Source organism: Syngnathoides biaculeatus, chromosome 3 (assembly GCF_019802595.1).
Source record: "Syngnathoides biaculeatus isolate LvHL_M chromosome 3, ASM1980259v1, whole genome shotgun sequence".
Lineage (NCBI taxonomy): Eukaryota > Metazoa > Chordata > Actinopteri > Syngnathiformes > Syngnathidae > Syngnathoides > Syngnathoides biaculeatus.
In genome coordinates this window covers 16,343,358-16,367,683 of record NC_084642.1, presented here as the reverse complement: position 1 = coordinate 16,367,683, position 24,326 = coordinate 16,343,358, and the positions used below count along the sequence as shown (strand labels likewise).

The 24,326-nt window shown below is 41.6% G+C and overlaps 1 protein-coding gene and 1 long non-coding RNA gene across 3 annotated transcripts in view; one reads left to right on the top strand and one right to left on the bottom strand.

The window, feature by feature from the left end:
• cd276 (CD276 molecule) overlaps positions 1-24,326 on the top strand; it is a 97,657-nt gene that overhangs the window by 40,157 nt on the left and 33,174 nt on the right. For both annotated transcript variants that reach the window (XM_061814589.1, XM_061814590.1), the window contains exon 5: positions 21,511-21,648. In XM_061814589.1, the coding sequence (XP_061670573.1) occupies positions 21,511-21,648 (138 nt within the window). The remainder of the gene's footprint in view (positions 1-21,510; positions 21,649-24,326) is intronic.
• Positions 676-21,581, bottom strand: LOC133498125 (uncharacterized). The gene is made up of 3 exons (XR_009794198.1): positions 21,475-21,581; positions 4,137-4,210; positions 676-2,810 (listed from the first exon to the last, which is right to left on the bottom strand). It is a non-coding gene; the product is annotated as an uncharacterized LOC133498125 (long non-coding RNA).

Below are 24,326 nucleotides of genomic sequence, written 5' to 3'. Positions count from 1 at the left end.
TATTTGTTTGGATTTGACCTATTTTGTTGTTTCATTTTTTCGGGACTAAATGGATGGATTTGGAGATGCATATGTTGTAACGAGACTTGGAATCATTAATGCTCTCCATGTTATATTAATTCCCCCACTACTTTTGACTTGAGATAAAAATGTACTAGTTCACCAGCTAAGAGTGACATTGTTCGAATATGCTTTGGTGGATCGTCTCTCCGATGAGGCGGCGGAGGTGGAACAAGGAGAGACATGTCATGGGGTTTTCCGTGTGGCAGCTGGCGTGAGCCAGTCCCCAGGATGCGCAAAACGGAGCTCCACCGGCACCAGATCCCGGCCCGTGGGTCTGCGTTTGCTGAGACAGATGCGCGCCCAATCAATTGTGAAATGACGCTCTGACAGGCGTAGTACGCTGTAGCAAGTTGCAATACTTCTACATCACTTCCAACGCGACCCTTTTGGTCACGTATGCCAGTCAGGAAATCACTAGTGTATTTCTTGTAACGTAGCTACATGGTCACATGGGTTATGGATCCAATCGGGTACATTTCCAGTCAGATAAGGAAGTCAGCACAATGGTTCATTATTTTATACCGAGACAAGACCACGACACTTTTTAGGCACTTGTAATTTTGCGATATCAGGATATTGTGAAAATTGACATCTGGAATAAAAAAGTTTTGTTTTTCTCTTTGTTTTTAATAGTATTTCTATATGCGTAAATGGCCAAACATAATCACAGCCAGTGAGCTGACACTGCTGTGACAGACATCTCATCAACGTCTCTTCTTTACGTGCATCCATCGTGTGGTGGAAGCCCGTCTTCACTGTCCTCCCTCGCTTGCCTTTTTCACTTGCTGTATTTATGGCAGCTGTTAATGCACAAAAGCCTTCTTTTGTTATTGATTGTGCACATATAACATTTGGATGCACAGGAAGGACTATCACGGGGGACAGCCGGGACCCGGCAGTGGACATTTTATGCGGCTCTCCTGCTAAATCCTGTAAGAGGGATCGCTTTCAGAAGGTCTGGCGTCCGTCTCTGTGCAATACGAAATCATTTTAGTCTCGGGCCTTTCAGCCAAAAGCGAATGCCCGGGCACACCTTCAAAGTTTGCTGATTAAATTATCCAGTCAGTTTATTTGATGTTTAAACTCTCCACCTGATAACACCGTGAATTATTATGCTGCAAAGGACATTTGCAGTTTGCCTCACTAAATGGCTCCATTTTTGGAGTCTGAATTAGCGACTGGCTGCATTCAAAGAGCATTGTCTGCCAATGTGAGGTGTTTCCAATTAATGGGAGAAAAGAGTTTATTTTTGGGATAGGAGCCTCTTTTCTCCAGCTAACTCGGGAGACCGCTGATTGATGACTGAGTGTAGAATGGAAGTAAAGAGGAGACCAAGAGTCACACGGGACTGGAGTTTGGCTTCACACACCCATTTATCCATCAATCCATTTTCTGAGCCGCTTATCCTCACGAGGGTCACGGGAATGCTGGAGCCAATCCCAGCTTTCATTGGTTATCAGACAATCGCAGGGCACATACAAACAAGCAACCATTCGTACTCACAATCACACTGGAGGGCAATTTAGAGTCTCCGATTAATGATTGTTTTTGGGATGGTTGAGGAAACATGCAAACTCCACATTGGGGATGCCGGGATTTGAACTCCAGTCCTGAAAACTTAGAAGGTCAACGCCCTACAGCTGCACCACCGTGCCGCCCCCGCACACCTACTGTCTGACTTAATACATACAGTAGCACCCAGTGGCCTCCTGCAGAAGGATGGGATCTTTAGAAGCTAATGTAAAAAAAAAAACACATTAATGGTTGTGATTAAGTCAAGTTGCGCCTGCGCGCCTAATGATACTTGTTTAAATGGACGGTAGCTCGCCATGATTCGCATCAATTTCAGGCGACATTAATATTCCCCCACTGGTTTGGACTCAGCTTGGCTCAGTTGACTTTTTTTCCCCCCCATCAGAACAGACACAGGGAAACACTAGTGCCGCTTCCTTTATTAATATCGTCAACTGTGTTTAATTTAATCACTCGCCATCATCGGCGCTGCACACTCAAGCGTGGCCACGTAGGCTGCCCAGACAGCTCGGTGACCTACTCTGAAAGAGTCCATCGTAGTATGTATAATGTGTCTGTCTGCTCACTTTCTTTGACTCCCACTCCTGATGAATAATGTGTTGTAATTTAAATGGTAAATGAAATGAATGGATTAATTAAAAGTATGGGCAACATAGTTGTGTTGCATGAATATTAGGTCAGTCACCCGCTCTGTTGATGACTCAATGTAAGAACATGCAAATGTGCCGCAAGAAGGCCTGAGCTAAGATTCAAAGATGCAACTTCTCGACTGTGAGGTAAACACTCACCCACAGCTGGAACAACCTTCTCATTTTAAATCAAACTAAGAACAACAGTGAAACGCAACCACCAAACAAAATGAGCCAACAAGATTGGACAGAGACAGAGGAAGTAAATTGACTCTGAACCAGTGAGAAAATGAGACACAGGTGGTAAAACGTGAGTGTTGCCTGGTAACTGACACAAGTTTGAAGAGGACAGGGGTTCCAAGACTGTTTGAAGAAGAGAACAAACAACAACACAAAAGGACACTTCAAAAAAGCAGCCTCCACGTTTGCCGCACTTTGGTGCAGGCAGCATGGGTTTTCGCCCCACTCAGTGGGGGTGTGAATGGAAGAGTGTAGTGTTGTCTGTCTCTATACGAACCCTGCAGCTCACTGTTGACCAGTCCAGTTTGTTGTCCCCCCTTCGCTCGAAGTCAGCTTCTTGCAACCCTGGACAGGATAAGCGGTATAGATGGATGCATGGAACCTCGACAAATAGAGGTGAAACCGTAACACCAAGAAAATCAACAATCAATTTGGGATTTGTGACCTGTGGTAATTTTTTTTTTTTTTAAACAAAATATTCTCAGACCAACAGCAAATAAATAAGTCAAAAGATCATCAACTGTATTTGTGAAGCTTCAGCATTATATTTCAGTTTTCATCTCGATATTACGCCTCTTTTGTGCAATTCTTTGACATTTTCTCTAAATATAGGAATTTATTGTTTCAGTGTTCCAATGAAGCCAGGTGACTTGTGTATGAAAATGTTTTTGTCAAGGCAGGAGGAAACAACAAAGGTTGCATGGTAAAATAGGAGGATTACTGTTGTAATCTTTTATATTGTTGTAAAAAGTTCCATTGATCCTACAACAAAGCCTCCGGCGTGTTCGTTACAGTTGTCGCTTGTCATTTCGCTTAGTTTTAAAGTACCGACAGCTTCAAAAAGTACTATTGCGCTTTGTTCTCGTGGCAAAATGTTTTAAAGGAAAAGGAAAAACTATTTCTTTCAAGGCCTCACTTTCTTTGTACTGCGTTGAATGTCATTTTTTAGTATGTGTGCTTAGCAATATCCTTGCTGCACAACTGGACATTATTAATATTATTATTATTTTTTTGCCACTTATAATAAACACAAATGCACCCATGTTGTGTTTAGCTACAGTATGTCCCACTCAATGAGTGATTCACTGACATCCAAAGTTCAGCCCGCCTGAGAGCTTCAACTGTTATAACGCTGGAGGGGAACAAAGAATATTTAAGTAATACGTCATGAGAAGTTGTTCTTATATTTTGGAGGCGCTTGGGGGGGACGACTCATCCAAGGGGACTTCTGGCAAGCGTGATCTTTTGTAAAATGACAGCAACGATAAAAAGCAGAAATCCAAATGTCCCATAAGTGTCATATTAATTCAGTTTCATTCATAAGTTATGGTATTTTCATCGAACTATGTTGGGATTTTGGGGTTGAGATATTTTAGATGAACCTTGACTAAAAACTATTTCCCATGGTCACATTAATGATTTAAAGTCTATGAATGGCTATTTTATCACAAGGAATTATATTTTTATTCCAAATGAGATTTTGTCAATGAAATATAAGAAACATAAAAGTGTAATCCTACAATAATGGCAAATTATAAATCAAAATCTTCCAAATTATCTTAATTGAATTTTGATTGAAGGTTTCTACCAAAAAACTGTAGCAGAATAATATGGACAATAATATATTATGTAAGTAGTGTATGTAGAGCAGGAGTGCCCTAAGTTTTTTACCCCAAGATCTACTTTTCAAGCTGTCACTCTCTCGCGATCTACCAGTCGGCGGTGGGGGGGCATCGCTGCGACTGCTGTGGAGAAAGCAAGAGACAGACGGTAAATAGGAAGTCAGGTTGCTAGAACACGGCTTCTATGTGCACATGCGCAGTGACACATTTCAGGATTGGTCAAAACAACTGTCGACGTGCGCGATTGACGTATTGGCCACACCTTAATCAAGCAGCAAGTTTCATGGTAGACTGTCGTCTTTTTTTTTTTTTTTTTTGGCACGCGGTCATGCGATCGAACAAAACTGCCTCGGAGATCGACTGGTAGATCTCGATCGACGCATTGGGCACACCCTGAAGTAGAGTATGTATGAATAAAGCCTAGGGCAAAAAACTATCCAGAGAAATCCCTTTAAAAATGTCATCACATATTCTCCGAGTTCACATGCAATGTGAAATGCATACTAACAGCTTGGAGTCTTTTGAAGAGGTCTACATAGGCCTTTCATGTTTGGTTGATCACTTGCATTGCATTGTAAAGTACTTTTCTTTTTCTTTGAAGAACTGCTTTGTTCTATGGTCAACATCCAGATTTCAAGTCTCTGGATTCCATGATTGCATCTATAATTCAAATCAGCTTCTGCGGACAAACTGACACCCAATGGAAAGTTTTTTTTTCCGACTGGAAAGGTCACATATAGCCTTGCTCTTATTGTTTGATGGCAAAGACAAAAACATCAAACATTATCTCAGAAGCCGGGGTGGGTTCGCCGGATGGGTTCTTGACTAAAATAAACAGTTCAAGGGGGATGGTTCAATGGGTGTCATGTTAACGTTAATTTCCTGTGTGATATTTCTCATTCGCTTCGCTCCACAGTGATGCAACACAGGAGCTGTTTTAGCAATAGGTGTGTGCCGCTGGGTGTCTGCAAGAAGATTTAGGCTGCCATTTGTTTTCTGCTGCAGTGTCTGCTTGTGGTGAGCACAGTGCACTTCCAAAATGTTAAGTGTTGTTCTGCATCAGCATGGGAGGAGGGATATCAATACAGTGTTCAAGCTGTGATCTCCATACCTCACCAGAACACTAAGTTCTAATAGATGGATGGATCAAAGTATAATGTAGATGGGTAAAAGAGTACATTGAAAATCCATAGCTGAGATTAGAACTCTAACTTCCATAACTGTGAGGCATATGTGCTAACCACCTGCCTATCAGCCTATCACCCTGCCCATAAACGCAACAAAAGAAAGCAAAATAAACCTAACATCAAATGACTGAGAAAGTCAATTTGAGAAAGCTGTGTGGCTCTCACGGGTTGGCAAGGAACGCACTAATCAAACAAAGGGTACAGTTGAAATGATGACGATGATGAGAAAGACACTTGTGCAGAGGATGCAAGTATAAAATGGCTGTGACGTTAAAGGATGTAGAAAAGAGAAATCCCTTTGACTTTTGAGAGTCCTTCAGTCCTTGGTGCGTCAGTAAACACAGTCTGTATACTGCTTGCAGTAAAGTGTCTAGGAGGTTCATTAAAATAGACTAGCACCAACACAGTAATGGCATTCAAAACCCTCTGATTTTGGTTCTTCATCGTGATTCATCTCTTGAATTCTGGATCATCGTGTCCTTGTCTGACTGCTTTCAGTTTTTCTCCACCACACCGATGCTCTGTTTGGCTTCAGATAGCTGTCACTAGTAATCAATCTCCTACACATCCTTGCCCTCACATAGAGAGAGTGCTTGTGTTAAAGCTAATTAACATTTTTGACTACACAACATTGTCAACTGATAAGGGCGCCCCTGCTCCCGAGTTCTGCCCGCGCTGCCAAAATGCCGGGTGAAGAAACGAAGAAGCCGAGATAGAATGAAAACCAAGGATTGAAGAAAATCAATTGTCCTCTCTGTCTCCGACATCTTAATGCCACAATCAGTAAGGAGGGATGTGTGAAAGTGATTGAGTGTGTGTCAGTTGTTGGACATCACAGGAGCACTTAATTGAGTGAGTGGAGAGTGGCTGGCTTGGGTATATTGCTCATGTTAGCGGAATGCATGCTTGGACTGTGATGTTGGATCACGTAGACGGGCTACTTGTCACATCTCAGTCTTGCAAATTCTTGCAATGTTGCCGTCTTTTTTTCTGCATGTTTCACAATTTCATATCCATTTTTCTGATGGTGGTAACGAAAAAGAAATAATCCACTTAAGCTTACTTACTTTCTTTATTCTAAGCAGAAAAGTGGTACACACATATCAACGGAGCATTTTCGCTCCCTTACGACCAAAGTCCCCAAAGAGTTCGATGACGGGCCCACCTATGTGGAGTTTGCATGTTCTCCTCGTGCCTACGTGAGTTTTCTCCGAGCACTCTGGTTTTCTCCCACATCCCCAAAACATGCAACATTAATTCGACACCCTAAATTGCCCCTTGGTATGATTGTGAGTACAGCTGTTTGTCTTGATGTGCCCTGCGATAGGCTGGAAACCAGTTCAGGGTATACCCTGCCTCTTGCCCGATGACAGCTAGGATATGCTCCAGCACTCCCGTGACTCTGGTGAGGATAAGCAGCTAAGAAAATGGATAGATGGGTTTTTACAAGGTTATCTTGAGCAAGCATACACTGTGATGTGGTAGGCATATGCCCATACAGACCCCAATTGGTGCTCAAGCACCTGCTATTTCTGGATGAAAAAAGTACCCTTTTTGTTACAGTTACCCCTCGTCCTCCCCATTAGCCTATTTCAAAGCATTGTCTTGCTGTTTCCTGATGTTATATTGTCATGTCTCATGAAGAAAAAAGGGGAGAGGCATACAGACAGTTAAAGCAGACTGACAGACTCTATAGATAGAGTGCTGTGAAAAAGAATTTCCACCCTTGTTAAATCACAGTCACTGTGACTAACCAAAAATTTGGAAAAGGTGAGTTCAATTTCACAAGCCACACTCAAGCCTGATTACCGCCATACCTGTTGAATAAAAAAAAAAAAAAATCACTTAAATAGAATCTGTCTATGAACGTGAAGTTGGCTACAAGATCTCAAGAGCCAAGACCCGAACCAAAGAAATTCAAGAAGAAATGAGGTTTACAATGTTTGATTTTTTATGTATTGGTATGTGGAATATTTACAATATTGTTTTTATTCAGTTTCCATGTGTCCATTAGACTTATGGGGTATTTCTGGTGTACCTTGGAAACAGAGAGAACTATATAGGCACAATTCTGTGATTAAAGTGCAACTGTGGAGGACAGCTAAGCTGCAGGTTCATTGAAATTAATTTTTACTCAGACATTATGCCTGAGGCAATAGAAGAGTGAATTTTCTCATCTTCACAGGTGAATGTAATCCCAAGCCCAGTAGACTGGTTAATTGAGTGAATATACCTCTTGGAGCTGGGCTGCCCTGTTAGCAGGGCGCAGTCTATACCACAGCCAGAGCGCGGTGAGAATTTGTAATAGGTGAGAAGGAGAGTGCATTTAACAATAGCCCAAAGGTAGAGGTTGGACAGTATAACAAGGATAAACTTTGCACGGGGAAAATGTCTGCTTGTGCGGACGTGACTACGCCGTTTCTTTGAAAAATAGATAGTAAATGTCATGTCAAAAGTGCGGCGCCGGAATAAGCTCACTGCATGTTAACCAGTGAGCATGCGTTTTCCTCTTTGCGCTTAAACAAATACAACATTTGTATGCAAGAAAAATGCCAGGGAAGAAAATGGAGTCGGACAGCTGAACAGTGACGGGACCAAAAACCATGATCAAATATGTCACACGTTATGAAGGAGTGTGTTCCACAACTCTGACACAAGTAGTGCTTGCTTGCACTCAAATATGAGTTAATTGCACAAAGTGGACTGCTTATATGTCCTAATAATAGCACAGAATTTTTAATGCAGTGGAAAACACATCAGAATTAGAATCCTCTTTATTTGCCAAGTGTGTCAAAAACACAAGGAATTTGTCTCCTGTAGTTAGAGCCATTCTGGTCCGACAACAGTTTGTCTCAAAATTCTTTTGAGACATAAAAATACTCTACGGAGTCACTTAGCAATAAAAAGTTACCAATGTGGTAATGAGGATACATTCACAGTTGTACAAATGATGCAGAGTCCTGTAGTGATTTAGCGATAAGATGGAAGAAGATGTTGGAATGTCTTAGTTTGCAGTGATTGATGGCGCCGACCTGAGGGTAGGAGCTGGAAACGCTGGTGACCAGGATGTGGAGGGTTCAGGAGGATTTTGGTTGGTCTTGTCTTAGTTCTGGCAGCATGCAAGTCCCCAAGGATGGGTTCAGGGGGTGCCAATGACTTTTATGGCACTCCTAATTGTTGTTGCAGTTGGAGCTTGTCCTTCCTTGTGCCAGCACCAAATCAGACAGTGATGGGAGAAAACGGGACTTATATTCGATGACTGCTGTGTAGAACTGGCTCAAGAGCTCCTGTGGCAGGCTGAGCTTCCCCAGAAGTTGCAGGAAGTAGCCAAATTCTAACCCAGCATGCACATTTTTGGAATGTGAGAGGAAACCAAAGTGCCCGGAGAAAACCCGCACAGGCAGATGGAGGACATGCAAAGACCAAATGGTTAGGGCAGAGATTTGAACCCCGGTCTCAGGCAGAAACTAACCGGTTATCCACTGGGCTGCTACATCTAATTTTGAAAAATGTCTTAAACAGACTCAAGAGGTTTCATCAGACTCCAATAATATTTAAAACTGTTTTACAGCAGGGGATGGGCTGGCCCCACACTTTGAGTTGCCCCTCAAATCGACCCCCCCCCCGACCCCCCCCACCTCCATTTTTTTTTTTTGGGGGGGGGGTGGTAGTATACAATTTTAACTTACAATAGGACAATTCAATCACTACTAGGTGACAGACATCACTTAATAGCCCTTCCACCGGGTCTTCTCCATCAGGAATAATATCAAGAATATAAAGCAGTTGATGTTCAACAAATTTCAAGCCAAGCCGATGTAGCTAGTTTGCCAAGACGGCCATGGTTGTCATATAAGCCCTACGAATCTTACAAGACAAAAAGAGGCTCTTCTTGGGGAAGGAGGCTTTGTCATGTAATTACCAGGAAAAGCAAACTACCACCTTAATTATTTGTTAAGACGCTAAGCTCAGCTTAGTTTAACATACAAAGGAATTTACTATATTGCGCACAACTCACAGGAAGTGTTTCATGCAAACAAAGTGCAAAATAAATGTAGGACAAGAATTAATTTAGACAAACATCCAACAGACTGCCAGTAACATAAACACACCTATGTGGACCCCTGGTAGCGCTGATGAAAAATGATGGCCCCCTCCATTATTAAAGTTGCCCATCTTGATTTTACACTATCATCACTCGACCGACTCTCTCTCTCAGTGCATAGTAATGAGAGCCTTTAGGGTTTGACCATTGGCTTGTTGAAATTATTCACCTGTGGATCATTAATGCGTGACTCGGGGAGAGCTGACCTTACCAAGCCATCTCATAATTAATAATTCACTGCGTTGTCAGAATGAAACCGTATTTCTGCAAATTGTGGCCGGGGGGTGTTCATTTGCTTAACTGCTGATGAGGCATCACGGTGATTGCATGTTACAATTGATGTCATTTGAAATACTAACGAAAAGGACTATGATGGAGTAAGTTGATTGCAGACTGGTTGGAAATACGTTTGGAGTAAGTTACATTACACACTGGAACATGGAAAATTGCAATCTAGTCACAACAGAAGTTTAGTCAAGGCATTTTACATCTGGGACAGGCATAGTCGGCCATGAAAATTCTGTTTACACAGACCTCCATGCATACAGGTGCTGTTCAGTACACACAGGACAGAGTAGAAGCTTTGACAACTGCAATCAAGAGGAAAGTGAACAAAATGTACACGAAAGTAGGCACAAGAAGGCCACATTTAGTTACACTGTACAGATCATAATGGTTTATTTATTGGACTTATCAAAATCAATCAAACATGAGTCAAGCCTACCACCACAACTACTGTTCATATTCTGCATAACGATAACACACCGCCAATGAACTGTGAGGGCCAACTTCAAAATAAAAACTACAAATGCCTAACAAAGAAGTGATGTACAATCATGTTTTGTTTGGCTTTTATTTTATAGTTGGACTCAAAAGGGAGTTAGTGGTGTGGAACTGTAATGGCACAGCCGTCGTGGCAGCTGGCCTGACTGCCGTCTTATTTCGTGGCTGAAAACATGGCCTGTGGCACTTCAGGTTCCTCATCCGAATCGGACTGTCCCTCTGCAGGCCTATTTAGACATGTTGGGTTGAAACGATACCACTGAATCCTTTCAAGATTAATTAGATGCATTCATGTTGGTATAGTTGTGCTTCACTTCACACATAGACCATCGTATCACATTAAATACCTTAAAACCAGGCCTACAGAGCCTCACTCAGTACATTTGTAAAGGAAATGCCATTTTGTACATAAATACGCCGCAGCTGTGTAAAAGCCGCAAGTGCCCACATTGAAATGCAAAATATTCACAACGAAAGACGGCACACAGGGAGTTTAACGCTAGCGCCACCGTGCTAACAGGGCCGGTTAAAAAAAACAAAAAAACATTCCGGTAAAAATCACTGAGACACAGCAGTAACACACTGACACAGCGCTAACAGGGCCGAACCGATCAAAGTCACTTCCTCTGCACATATATTCCACCGGTCTCACTCTTACCTTTTCCGCTCGAGTGCCCCCTTGCGGCCATAAGAAAAAATGCACAAATTAGCCGCATCACCGCATGAATCGCTAGGTTGAAAGAGTGTGAAAAAAGTGGCGGTTTATAGGCCTGAAACTACATATATATGAAATATGAACTTTTCACTACTGTTACAAAATAAAAATTACTAAAAGAAGTGGAATATTTTGCCTCGTCAGCAGCTGATGCGCACATGGAGACAGACAAAAGTTGCACTCACAATCACACCTACTGCAATTTAGAGTGTGGAATTAATGAATGCTTTGGGGATGTGGGTGAAAACCAGAGTGCCCAGAGAAAACCCACACAGACACGGGGAAAACATGCAATGCCCACACAGGCAGGGCCGATTCTGGTCCTCAGAACTGTGAGGCAGACGCTCCAACCAGTCGTCCACTGTTCTGCCCAGGGCTCAACGTTATCTATGAAAATCGTTCACTGCCATTGACATCTACAGAGGTCAATTTAATTTTTAATGGGTAGGGCGCAGCTTATCTTTAAATATCAAGCTCGTAGAACCTTTACTCACCAACATAACCCCATAGATGGTGATATGCAGCACTTACATATACAGCACTTTGGATTTGAGACCAACACAGATTTTCAGTGGAAGATCAGAGATTAGGAGTGTGCTAGAGTAAATCGAGCAAATTTAGGCACATCACTCCCAAAATAGGTTGCTTGTGTATAGTATAAACAGACTGTTATGTGTGTTGCGATGCTAAGAAAAGACAATTGAGTTCATGTAAGTGAATGGGGACGATTGCAAAGCGCTCTGTAAAAAAGCCACTGAGGACATTACTTTTCTTAAATAGTTTAATTCTTTTTTTTAATAATAATACACATGTATGAGGGCAGCAGAACAGCGGTGAGATGTGCTGTAGGTGTGACAGAAGAGTTTAAGGTGGAGGTGGGACTGCATCAGGGATCAGCTCTGAGGCCCTTCCTGTTTGCAGTGGTAATGGATAGGCTGACAGATGAGGTTAGACTGGAATCCCCTTGGACCATGATGTTCGCAGATGATATTGTGATCTGCAGTGAAAACAGGGAGCAGGCGGAGGAACAATTGGAAAGCTGGAGGTACTCACTGGAAAGGAGAGGAATGAAGATTAGCCGAAGTAAAACGGAATATATGTGCATGAATGAGAGGGGCGGAGGGGGAAGAGTGAATCTCCAGGGAGAAGAGATAGCGAGGGTGGAGGACTTCAAATATTTAGGGTCAACAATCAGAGCAATGGTGAATGTGGTAAGGAAGTGAATAAACGGGTCCAAGCAGGTTGGAACAGCTGGCGGAAGGTGTCTGGTGTGTTATGTGACAGAAGAGTCTCTGCTTGGATGAAGGGCAAAGTTTACAAAACAGTGGTGAGGCCAGCCATGATGTACGGATTAGAGACGGTGGCACTGAAGAAACAACAGGAAGCAGAACTGGAGGTAGCAGAAATGAAGATGTTGAGGTTCTCGTTTGGAGTGACCGGGTTGGATAGGATTAGAAATGAGCTCATTAGAGGGACAGCCAAAGTTGGATGTTTTGGAGACAAGGTTCGAGTGAGCAGACTTTGATGGTTTGGACATGTCCAGAGGCGAGAGAGTGAGTATATTGGTAGAAGGGTGGTGAAGATGGAGGCATAAGACTGTGAGGAAGACCAAAGAAAAGATTGATGGATGTTGTGAGGACAGTGGGTGTTAGAGAGGAAGATGTACGAGATGGGCTTGGATTTAAAAAAAAAAGATGACACGCTGTGGCAACCTTTAACAGGACAAACCGAAAGGAAAAGAAGAAGAAGAAACAACAGTATCTATAAACTTTTACTTATCTTACCCATCTGAGGGGAGATTTAATTGGCTGAAATGGGTGATGGACAAATAATTGGGCATTGTGTATATTAGATGAGGATATACAGTATCTTGCAAGCTGAGAATGGACCAATACCACAACACCCATTTGGGATTCTCATCAGTACAGTTCATCACGAGCTTGTTTTTAAAATGACAAGTGCATTCATAATTTATTTCTCTGAAGACTCCCTTTTCCGCATGCCCTTACCCAGTTTACTCTCGCACGTCTGAACGCCTCCCCAGCCCCCACCAGCGGCAGCAGATGGCTTTTAAAGACCCCCCTGCTGAGGAAAAGGAGAGGGCCTTTCAGAAACTTTATTCTTGCTAATGCACAGCCATTACTCGCGTTTTAATGGTGGTGTCTGCTCGTCACACGCTTGTTTTATTTTTGCCACAAGCCCAGGGTCGTTGAGGGAAGGGCAATAATGTCAGACAAATCACATTAGTAATTAGGAAATAGGTTGTTCCTCGACACCAGTGCGCTGCTTCTCAACATGCCAATAAGACAGTGGCGAGCATCTCGCTATAGGGCCAATGTGTTGAAATGAAAAAAAAAAAAAAAAAAGGATGGAAAGCAGTTGTCATCTAAGTTTGTCGTTTTTACTTTTTGAGGTGTTACGCATCAATCACAACACCAGCATTAGGTCATTGGTGTGTCTCACTGAATTTTGTATCTCATTCACTTCTCTGTTCCATGTTGTTCACAATGTGTTGTTTGAATGAATGACTGCGTCTTCATTTCGGCCATCCCAAATAATATATAAATCCATCTATTTTCTGAGCCGCTCATCCTCACGAGGGTTGTGGGGAGCGCTGGGGCCTATCCCGGGTGCCATCGGACAGGAGGCAGGGTTGTTGCCAGCCAATCGCAGGGAACATGGAGACAGACAACTGTCGCATTCACGATCACAGCTAAGGAGAAAACATGCAAATTCCCATCAGTTTCATGTCATTTTTTTCAACAAAGTGATGAGTTTGAAAAAAAAAATAATAGATTCATTGATTAACCCCGCTCACACACACACACACACACACACACACAAAATGACAGTCAACTATTAAAATACTTCTTAGTTGCAGCTGTACTCCACAGTTAGTTTGAAAATGTTATTCCACTGCTAAATGTTACAAATTTTCTGGGTCTTTGACTCTCAGTTTGTATTGTACAGTACTTCTCAGGTCTTTTAGCGGGGCTGTGAACAACAGCGCTGTTCAAGACCTTTCTCCACAACAGTCCCCTCTCTGTTTTTTCTTGAATGATGACAAGATGTTCAGCATACCATCCAAGGCAAAACCTTAATTGACTTTCTTATCCCTCAGCTTGTTTGCAATGAGCCTCTGGGCTCTTCTTTTAGTCGGAAGGCATCACTCCGTCAAGGGACGTTGTCCCCCTTTGGTCACAGCTTAAAAGGCAAGGGTTCTTCTTTTCTGGACTGACATTCAGTAGGAGAACAGCCTTGATGGCCGCCATCATCACATGGCCAATGACAGGCAAGGGCTTCTTTGGATCACTTTATTCCACTAAAGCTGTACGAGGAAACACTTGGGGGAGTAGAAAAAAAAAATGCAAGAAAATCATGCCGTTCACATTTACTGCAGCCAAAAGAACACCTGAACTGGCCCCTTGTGAGACTCCGCTTGTGTCTTCCAGAGAAAAAGGAGGGCTTATGTCTCAGCGGTGATGTTAGGGGCTCCAAAAGGAAGTAGTATGTTAGCATAGTGTTTCCAGGCTCTGTTAAACATCTATTTTTAACACAGCTGTCTGCTGTGGCCTTTTAAAATACAAAACATCCAAAGGCAACGCAGCACCTGTAATCCATCTGACAAACTAAGATAAACTGCCGTTGTGTTCTCCATAACACAAAACACCATTAGTGGCAAATATCCCAAGAGTTTCTTTGTGACTTTGCATGGTTTACTTTTTTTTTTCTTCTGCTGGTAGGTCAAGCAAAAAGGAGGATCTGTATCCCTTTTATGCTGGAACAGTTTTATTGTCACAGTGGACTTTTTAGGCTACCGCTGTGGTTTCTTAGTATTTTAACTGAGGTGTGCTAGGAGTGGCTATGCAAATTGTAAATTTCTATAAGAACTGAGTAAGAGTGAAGGGATACCCAAGCAATTCGCATAGTCATGAGTTATTTGTCGCAATAAGTGAGTGGCCCCTTCACCCAGCGAATAAGTCCCAGGCGTGTCTGTCTGCAGACACATGCAAGTGAACCGACAATGTTTTTCATGCACAATGGCTGACAGAAGATAGGACACACCCCACACCAAGGGCGGTCCACCAGCCCCACCAAGGCCCCCCAAAAAATGGCCACCTAGAGGTGGCCGCAGTGGCGCAATGCCCACCCTAGACGCGTTGCCGTTTCTAGTGTACGTGGTGCATCTAAAGGACAGGGAAGATTGTGTGTGCGTGTGTGGTAGATTGAAATCCTGGGCGGGTGGGCCCCCTTGACCAAGAAACACCACCGACATGCTGAAACCTGGTCTGACCCCCCAACCCCGCTTTGCCCCCCCAAGGAACCCTGCCCGAATGTGACTTGTGGCCATACGACTGACCACTCTTTGGACATTTGGGTACGTAGGGGCCACCTACAAATTTCTTTATCCCACCCTGAGCGGGGCTTGGCAACTGCCAAGAGGGGCGTGGCCACGCCACTGCTCTGGGCCGTGACACCTGTCACGGCTCAGAGCTGTTTCACATTGGGACTATAATTAGACAGGCTTTTAAAGTGTTTTTGTCACTGGCATTTGCCAGTTCGTTACCCCGAGTTAGTGAGTTGTATTCACTGACAGTGTTTCTGTGCCCCCACAGTTTAGTCCTGTCTTAGTTTATGTTTCATAGTCATAGTCAAGTCCTAGTTCATGTCTCCTCGTCATCAGACCTCGCTTCACGTTTTGGATCCTGCCTTTGCTTAGTGTTTTGTGCCTCTGCCTTCTCAGACTGCTTACACCGTGTATGACCCTTTTCCTTGAATAAACCACGCCTAACATCATGCTCGCGTCTCGGAGTCCTGCATTTGTGTACACCCCTGCACCGATGGTTCCTGACACAGCCAAGATATGTGATCAAGCTTTGAACCTTTTGGAGTGGAGTTATTAGTCATAAATTTCACTGCCATGACAAAAGCTAAAATCCCAAATCTGCCTTGTATACCTGATGTATATTTACTAGTATTGATACAAAATCTCAGTGACTAGTTTGGTTTTGGGCAGATTTGTATATGGTAAGGATGTCTGTCTCACAGTTCTGAGGTTTGAATCTTATATCTGGCCTTCCTGTGTGTAGTTTCTCTCTCTCTTCTTTCTCTTCATGCTTATGTGGGTTTTCTTCAGGTACTCATACTTGAAACTTACTTTCCAAAGACATGCATTTTAGATTCATAAGTTGTCCATAATTGTGAGTATGAATAGTTGTTTCTCTATAACTGCCCTGCGATTGGTTGATGATGAGAACCAGGTAGCTTTGAATAGTTTTGTTTTCCTTCATAAAGAAAATCACCAGAAACTTCACAAACTATTTTTTTTTTACTTGGCTTATCTTTGCCTATTTATATTTGTTTAAAACTATGCTAAAAAGAAAAAAAAGGGTTTGAGAAGGGGACAAGTACTTGTAAGTAACGTGTCTTTCCAGTCATTAGTTCTTAAGACATACTGTAGCTCCAGTTAAAGATTATTGTAGCAATAATTTGAATATGAATACAATATCTTCATATTGGCCCTCGAGTACCGTAATTTCAACCCACTGTATGTCTTACTCATATTCAAAATTTAGAATAAAAAGTACCTCACACCTTGTATAATATTACACACTCCAAAGCCAAACCCCTCGAAAAGCTCAGGCAATTAAAATCAAATGAAACCGTAGTGTCAAAAGAAAATAAAATACGATCAGAAGATCTTTTTCTCATACAATTAGGAGGGCACTTGTAATATAAAATATTACAGCTATGATTGGCAATGCTCCCAATTAGCTTTTGTTGTAGCGGGTGTCACCTTAGACAATTACTTAATGAAATGAACCGAAGTAAAAAGGAAATGTTAAAAATGGGTTACCTTTGTCAAGATTTGTAAAGAACACTTCAGCAGTGTTAAACATACCCTCTTGATACATCAACCTTTATTCACAATAATCGGTATTATTCCCAGGACGATTATGAACAAGAACTTCAACAAGGAAGTAGTGAATTGGGTTTAATAATGATGGAATAACTTTATGTAAATGCAATTCCGATGGAACTGCGTGGTCCCAAATGTCAAATGTACAATTCAGAATATCCTTTTTTTTTTGTATTTACAGAAAAGGATATCTAAAGATGCACAAAATATTGACAGCGATACCTATGCATATGTCAAGGGCTCACCTCAGTTAGCATCCAAAAGGTTAATTACAAAAGTATGTTTTTCAATTACGTAGTAAGTTGTTTTTGATCTCTGCATTTCTGACATCCGCGCAGTGTAAATATAAGTGTGAATGCTCGTTTATTTACATGTGCCCTTGGCCGGTGAACAGTTTGGGGTGTACACAACCTCTCACCCAAAATCAGATGGAATAGGCTCCACAGCCTGAATGAGAATAAACGCTCCAGAAAACGGAGTGACGGATTCATTGGTTTTATTCGTCATGTCAATTAACATGCTGAAAGTGTTACCTGACATACAGTGAGGAGAACTTGCAATATAGCAGGGTGTTCAAATACTTATTTTCTTCACTGTATTGTCTTGTACAGTTGCAAAACATTTTTTATGATGATGACAGTAATTGCAGACAGAAACATGGACTCATGGGACATTAATCCTTTGCTCACATGCTTTTGCTACCTTTTGCCATAGGGCGACATCTTTATCACCGATCCAATTTCCAGCAAGATTTTATGTAAGAGTCATGCAATTAAACAGACAGATGGTAAAGTTGGAATTTATGGACGAACTTTTCCCCACCTCACCCATACAAACTATTTAAAAATATGCACCTATAAAGGGAAGCTTGTTTGGTGCAAGTCCATATAAAAGCTGCAGCAGCAGCACGTAATGTCCAAGGTACTCCATCCATTCCCCAGCACAGAAGGGAATAGAGGCTAGGTAAACAAAGTCATTAGAGACAAATCTATTTCTGAAGAAAACAGAATCACATCATCAAACACGAGAAGAAGAAAAATATGATCCTCCAGCCCTTTGGGCCTCGGCGTGGCAATGATAGCCGACTGTGGCATTTGTCTTTATCAGTCCGCCTTGAGGGAGAATGTGGCTGGGAAAGTGTGAAAATAAAAGGGAATGAGAAAGACGGCAGAATCTGAAGAGCAGAAGATCTTCAGTCTTGGGGAAAAAAAAAAAAAAAGAGGCAGCCGTGTGTGTGAGCGTGTGTGCGCGCGCCATACTTAATCCAGCTTAGATGTCTACCTCTCCTCATCTACTTGCATACGCATTTCTCCGCTCTCAGGCGGTCATCCTTTAAATAGTGAAAGAGCGAAAGGCTCGGTGGACAGCGGACCCCCAGCATCATCACTCTCGGCCGGCTGACGCTTTCGCAGATTCATCAAATCGACGCCGGTGACTTGAGCAGATTTCACTAACTTTGCACGAACAACATTAGGGACAAATAGAGTAATAACTGCAGCTTTTGGCTGTTTTAGTGAGATATATGCTTTCCAAATTATGCCACAATATCTTTAGGGTAGGCGACACTGTGGATTAGCTGGTAAAGCGTCGGCCTCACACTTCTGAGGACCCGGGTTCAATCCCGCCACCGTCTGTGTGGAGTTTGCACGTTCTCCCCGTGCCTGCGTGGGTTTTCTCCGGGTACTCCGGTTTCCTCCCACATCCCAAAAACTTGCAACATTAATTGGACACTCTAAATTGCCCCAAGGTCTGATTGTGAGTGTGGCTGTTTATCTCCATGTCCTCTGCAATTGGCTGGTGACCAGTTCAGGATGTACCCCGCCTCCTGCCCGTTGACAGCTGGGATAGGCTCCAGCACTCCCCGTAATCCTCGTGAGGATAAGCGGCAAAGAAAATGGATGGATGGATCTTTAGGGTAACTGCACCACAAACTCACAATACAATCAGAGATAATGAAGTGCACCTGATTATTTGGCAATCAAGATATTCAATTCAATGTCTGTTATGTAGGCTTTACTGTGTTCTGATTGCACGTTGGTCAAACTTCTGTTGGGTCATCTTTCAAAATGAAGGTTCCCATTGAGGTCAATGGTTCATTCTTTTCTTTATCTCTCTCTCTCCTCTCTCTCTCTCTATATATATATATATATATATATATATATATATATATATATATATATATATTTAAAAGAAACACTGGCCATAAGTACCGTACTGATGTCTCCATTAAGTCTCAGTTGACATTATTCACTTTGCGTTTGACATGTGATGGTGGTTGGGGCACCCCAATGGAGAGGAGAATATTGCGTCGGGATCACAGTTCTGAGGTTCATGGTTTAAATCTCTGCTCAGTTCTTCCCCTGTGGATGTTGCATGGTGCTAGTGTGGGTTTTGTCTGGGCACTCGGGCATTCTACTCTATTCCAAAAAAATGCATAAGTGATTGAAGACGGTAAATCGCAGGCTTCAAAGTCATGGCCAGGGGCCAGATCTGGCACACCACATGATTTCATGTGCCCCGCGAACGCAAATCATGTATATCAACCTTTATAATTCCTGTGAAAATCTGTACCAAAATTTCAAATTGTCATATTATAAATGATAACTGTGAGATATAAGCATTTTTGGGGTTACTGAACGTGGACAATGGTTGAAAACGCCATTACCCTTGAATTCCGATCCCAAAACTAGCTCATAAATTTCCTGTATAAACAAGATGAGGCAATTAAAGATTTTTATGGTTCCACAGTCATAACGGCCCTCTGAGGGGGAACCGTAACTGCAATGTGGCCCGTGACAAAAATGAATTTGACAACCCTGCTCTAAATTGTACATACAGTATTTGTAAATGTGTGATGGGCTTTTAGTTGTGCCCTGCGAGTAGTTGGCAAACATTCAAAGGTGCATTGACCAAATTCAACTGTGATAGGTTCAAGCTGTCCCGTGGACTTAATGAGGATAACCAGTATAAAAAAATGGATGATAGCGGTTCACATTGGTCACATTTTGTCACTGGGGTTTTAGTCAAACTCCAAATTGTACAACTTTTGCAGCGTTCAAACCAAAAGGCACTGAGTAATGGAATCATATTCTGTGATACAGCCTCTTCCTGCTCACTGATGTTGCCCTTTAATTACCTCTTGTGCGAGACAAACAGGAACAATTGTTTCCTGTCATCATATGGAGCGCCTCTGATGGGAGGCTCATCTCCAGAAAGAATCCCCTCTGTTTGCCCTCCATCTTGGCTTCACTGTATAGAGCCTTGACTGGGTGCCTTGAGACTCCATGCCAAGTCTTCGCAGATGCTTCATCATTTCCTCTTTCCGAAGCCAGCGATTTCTCTGTATTTTTTCCTCCCCCCTCCCTTATTATCTGGCCAGAGTGGGTATTCTTTGAAGGAGGCCTGTTTGTGCTATCGCCAGGCTCATAGCCATTCCCTGGCTCGCCTGTTTTCTTTTCTTCTCTCTCTGTTCAGTTTGAATACTCGGGGGAAATTTGTCTGTCTCTGATATATTTGTTTTTTTCCTGCTGACCATTTTTCTGTCTTTTTTTGCTTCCACTCATCAGTTTGCCCTTTGCTGAGGCACCATAACTCACCTTTATGTGATTTTACAAGAGAGCCGTGTCAAAAAGGCATTAATTAAAAACACAATTTACGTTTTACTGTGCAAAATTGTGTTTGTGTCCTGCTCCCTAATAGAGATAATGCACCAAAAATGCCCTTCATCAGAACCTCAACAGCAGAAGGTGGTGGTTAGCTCCAGTTTGCTTAATGCAATGCCAATGTTGTTTGAACGAAAGAACCGCAATCGGCCATCTGGACACAACGGAATGACTCAAAAGGAGTTTTAGAGTGTCTCTCACCACAAAGATGTCAGAAGTGACAAATCACCGATCAGGAATATAATTCTATCCCATGTACAGAACCATGATCTTAACCCTTAATGTTTCGTAAATATTTAAACTGTTTTGACATTTGACTGGAATTAAAATACCCAAAATGTATCTTTTTTTTTTTACCATGAAATTTAATTAACTTTCATGAAGTGGCCCTAAATACACCAAAATAACTATTTAAAAATATCGAAAAGTTGATAAAGTCTATGGTTAGGGGTTTAAGAGCCTTAAAACCTAAATAAGAAACTAAATCAAACATACTTTAAATGAAAAACATTAAACGGAATAAAACAAACAACCTGTGAACAAAAAAACATGCTTACTGCATGCAGGGAAAAAAAACATCCCATTAATGAACAAAAATATTCTGTAAATGAAAAAAATATATATAATGCATGGGGAAAAAAAAAGAAAAAAATCAACTTCTACTACGCGGTTTCAATTTAACACTTATTTTTGTGAATGTAAACGAGGGAACACAACCTGCAAAAATGCATTTTCTGTGTTCTCCTTTTGAATTCTGAGAACTTTTTCTATTGCCTTTACTTAATTTCAAAGGACAGCAAAACCAAGTCATACACTGTACCTATTTTCGGGAAAACAAGGCATACGCAAAATAAACCTGCACACAGATTTTACAATCTGGGCAGATTTCAAGTCTCATCAAACTTAAGTGCCGTTCATAGAAAAATTTCCAATCTGTTTTAGATCGCGGCTGATAATAGGGGCTCATTTAGGTACATTCACAAGTCTGTACTGTAGTAGTACTGCAAGCTCCTACCCTCCCGTTGAATTACCATCCTCTACTCCGCTTCAGCTCCGAACATCTCGTTCCCTCCTGTGGCACTGTGGGTGACCATCGGCCTTGCCGTGTGCCTGCTGGTCCTGCTCGTGGCGCTGGCCGCTGTCTGCCGTAGGAAGATCAAGGAGAGCTGCGAAGAGGCCAGGAGAGAAGGTAAGAAGGCCATTTGACACTGGTGGGTATTCTCACATCTCACTAATGATGTCGCACCACCAACCTTGTGGCAAAGTTTAATCATCATAAGTTGAACAAAATGCGAACACTTTCATTTTGGAAGCCAACATTTTCAATTGTGACTCAGCAGTAACTTCAAGACTTTCTGCAGTAATGACCAGAGTTATGTAGAGGAGCCAAAAAATTGTACTCAAGTAAAAATACTTTTAGGAGGCACGCCAGGCGACTGGTTCGCACATTTGGCCATATATAGCATGTCGCACTAAGCAGTAAAAAAAAAAAAAAAAAAAATCTTTTTTTGCATCATGGTCATAAGGCATTCTAGTAGATAAAGAATGTTTGATTATGTTACGCTAAAGAGGGTAACAGTGCTTTATTATTATTATTTTTTTCCAACTCAACTGACCGGCCACGATAATGAATGTTTGACGCGTCTCCGGTCAAATTTGGGCTGCATTTGTCTAGCCTGACCTCAGCCTGAGTACCAGTGGAAAAATCTAATAACTAGTAACTCACTTTATTGTAATTTAATTAATAAAAACATCACTTTAAATCAATATTTGTTTTAATAAAATAAACCAAGATGGCCTGCAAAATTTGGGATGATTTCTTCACAGGATTCTCATTTTTGAGTTCCTGATTTCATGGGTCTTAAGACGTGGAAGCCCAAGTTATGTAAACATAAACAAATAAATATGTCAAATAGTTGACATTGTGGGCCCTGAGTTTATAATCTATGAAAGTTTTAACTTTTTCAGTGGAATTTTGGAAATAATCATTACACTGATATTTAAATTTTTTGGGAAAGGTTCTTTACTTTGTAGTCGATAACAGCATGAAGTCTAGAACGCAGACTTCACCAGATACTAGATTTCATTTCTGGTGATGATCTGCCAGGCCTCTACTGCAATTGTCTTCACTTCTTGGATGTTCTCAAGGCATTTTCCCTTCAGTTTTATTTCCAGCAATTAAAATGCGTGCTCAATCGAATTCAGGTCAGGTGACTGACTTGGCCGTTGCTTAGCATTACACTTCTTTGCCTTAAAAATCTTTTGGGTTGCCTTTGCAGGTCAGCAGTCACATCATTAGTAGAATCCAAGTAAATCAGTTTCATTGGCAGCCACACATAACTATGGAATGACTCTACCCCGAGCCTGCTTTACTGATCAAGTGGTATGTTTTGGATAATGAGCCGTTCCTTTCCTTCTCCATACGGGGAAAGCAATCTTACGGTGCTTCACAGTGATGTTGGACAATGATCTCTTAATAAGTGGGAAGCATATAGTCATACTATTGTCATTTTTACACCATTCACCTGATTTGGATGTAATTACTCTGAGTTTAAAGCTGACTGACTGTAGTTACGGCACATCTTGTTCATTGAATTTCAAATACATTGTGGTGGTGGCTACAACCAAAATGATTAGATTTGTGTTAATATCCCAATATTAAGTACCTAGAAGTATCTACAGTTATTTCCCATGCGTAATACCCCCTCAAGTATAATGCAGACCCCCAAACTTGCCCCAGGAAAATGCTTCTTTCTACAGTATGTACATGTAATGTAGCATCACACTGGTCTTTCGACAGAGATGTTCACTCCATTTTGCCTCATGGCATATTTAATCAAGAATCACTTTCTCACAGAATTATAGATATTTGCAATCGTACTATTAAAATGCTATAATAATAGCATTATTATTCTTACTTGTATTACGACAGGAAGTACAGTGGGAGAAAAACACTACGGAATGTAAGAAAAACAAAAAGCTATAGAGCTCGTGCACCTACGTCATAAAATTACATGACTTCTGTTTACGTCGCCGTATTGCCGGTTGAGCAAAGCATTGTTCAATTCTAAGTCAGTAGGAGACAACATAAAAATATGTCTTATAGCACGACGCCCAGAGTCTTGTCCAATACCGTTAGACATTTAGAAGGTGAAAATAAAAGAAGGTACATGGAAAAATTTGATAAACTTGGCATAGAGGACCCGAGTATTTAATGCCGAAGTTGATGTTTTTGCCGATAAGAAATTAGACTTAATTCACTTCTGCTTATCTTGAACAACTGGATACACACATGGATCTGGTGAGTAAGTCATCCAGATTTACACGGAAGAGTTTGAAATTGTAGACAAGTCTGGACGCATACAAATACTTAGTTGCTGGATCTGGATCGATCTTTTCAGCTAGTACACAAATACTTAGTTGCTGGATCTGGATCGATCTTTTCAACTAGTATTCAATACAAATACCAATATTTAAATAAATGACCCCTGGTTTTACACAAACTCTCATTCATTAACTATGATGGAAGAAAAAAAAAAAAGAGGACGGAGTCGTCTCCACGGAATGTACACTTAACCTCCGTAAACCTCTGCGACAGTTTTTTTTTTTTATATGCATTGTTTTCAAATGTGGCAACTTGGCATTATAAATACTTCTTGGTAATTTGAATTTCCTATCTGAAATGAAGCGATCGCTACACAGGCGTGCGTGTATTTTGGTTGCGCACCATTCATCATGTTTAATTGCCAAAATCCATCGATCTTTTTTGGTCTTTTCAGCTGGTATTCCATAGAATGATCTCTTTAAATATCTGTCTCGTCTGTAACAACCAACAGAACAACAGGTCTCGGGCAATTTGAAAAATCT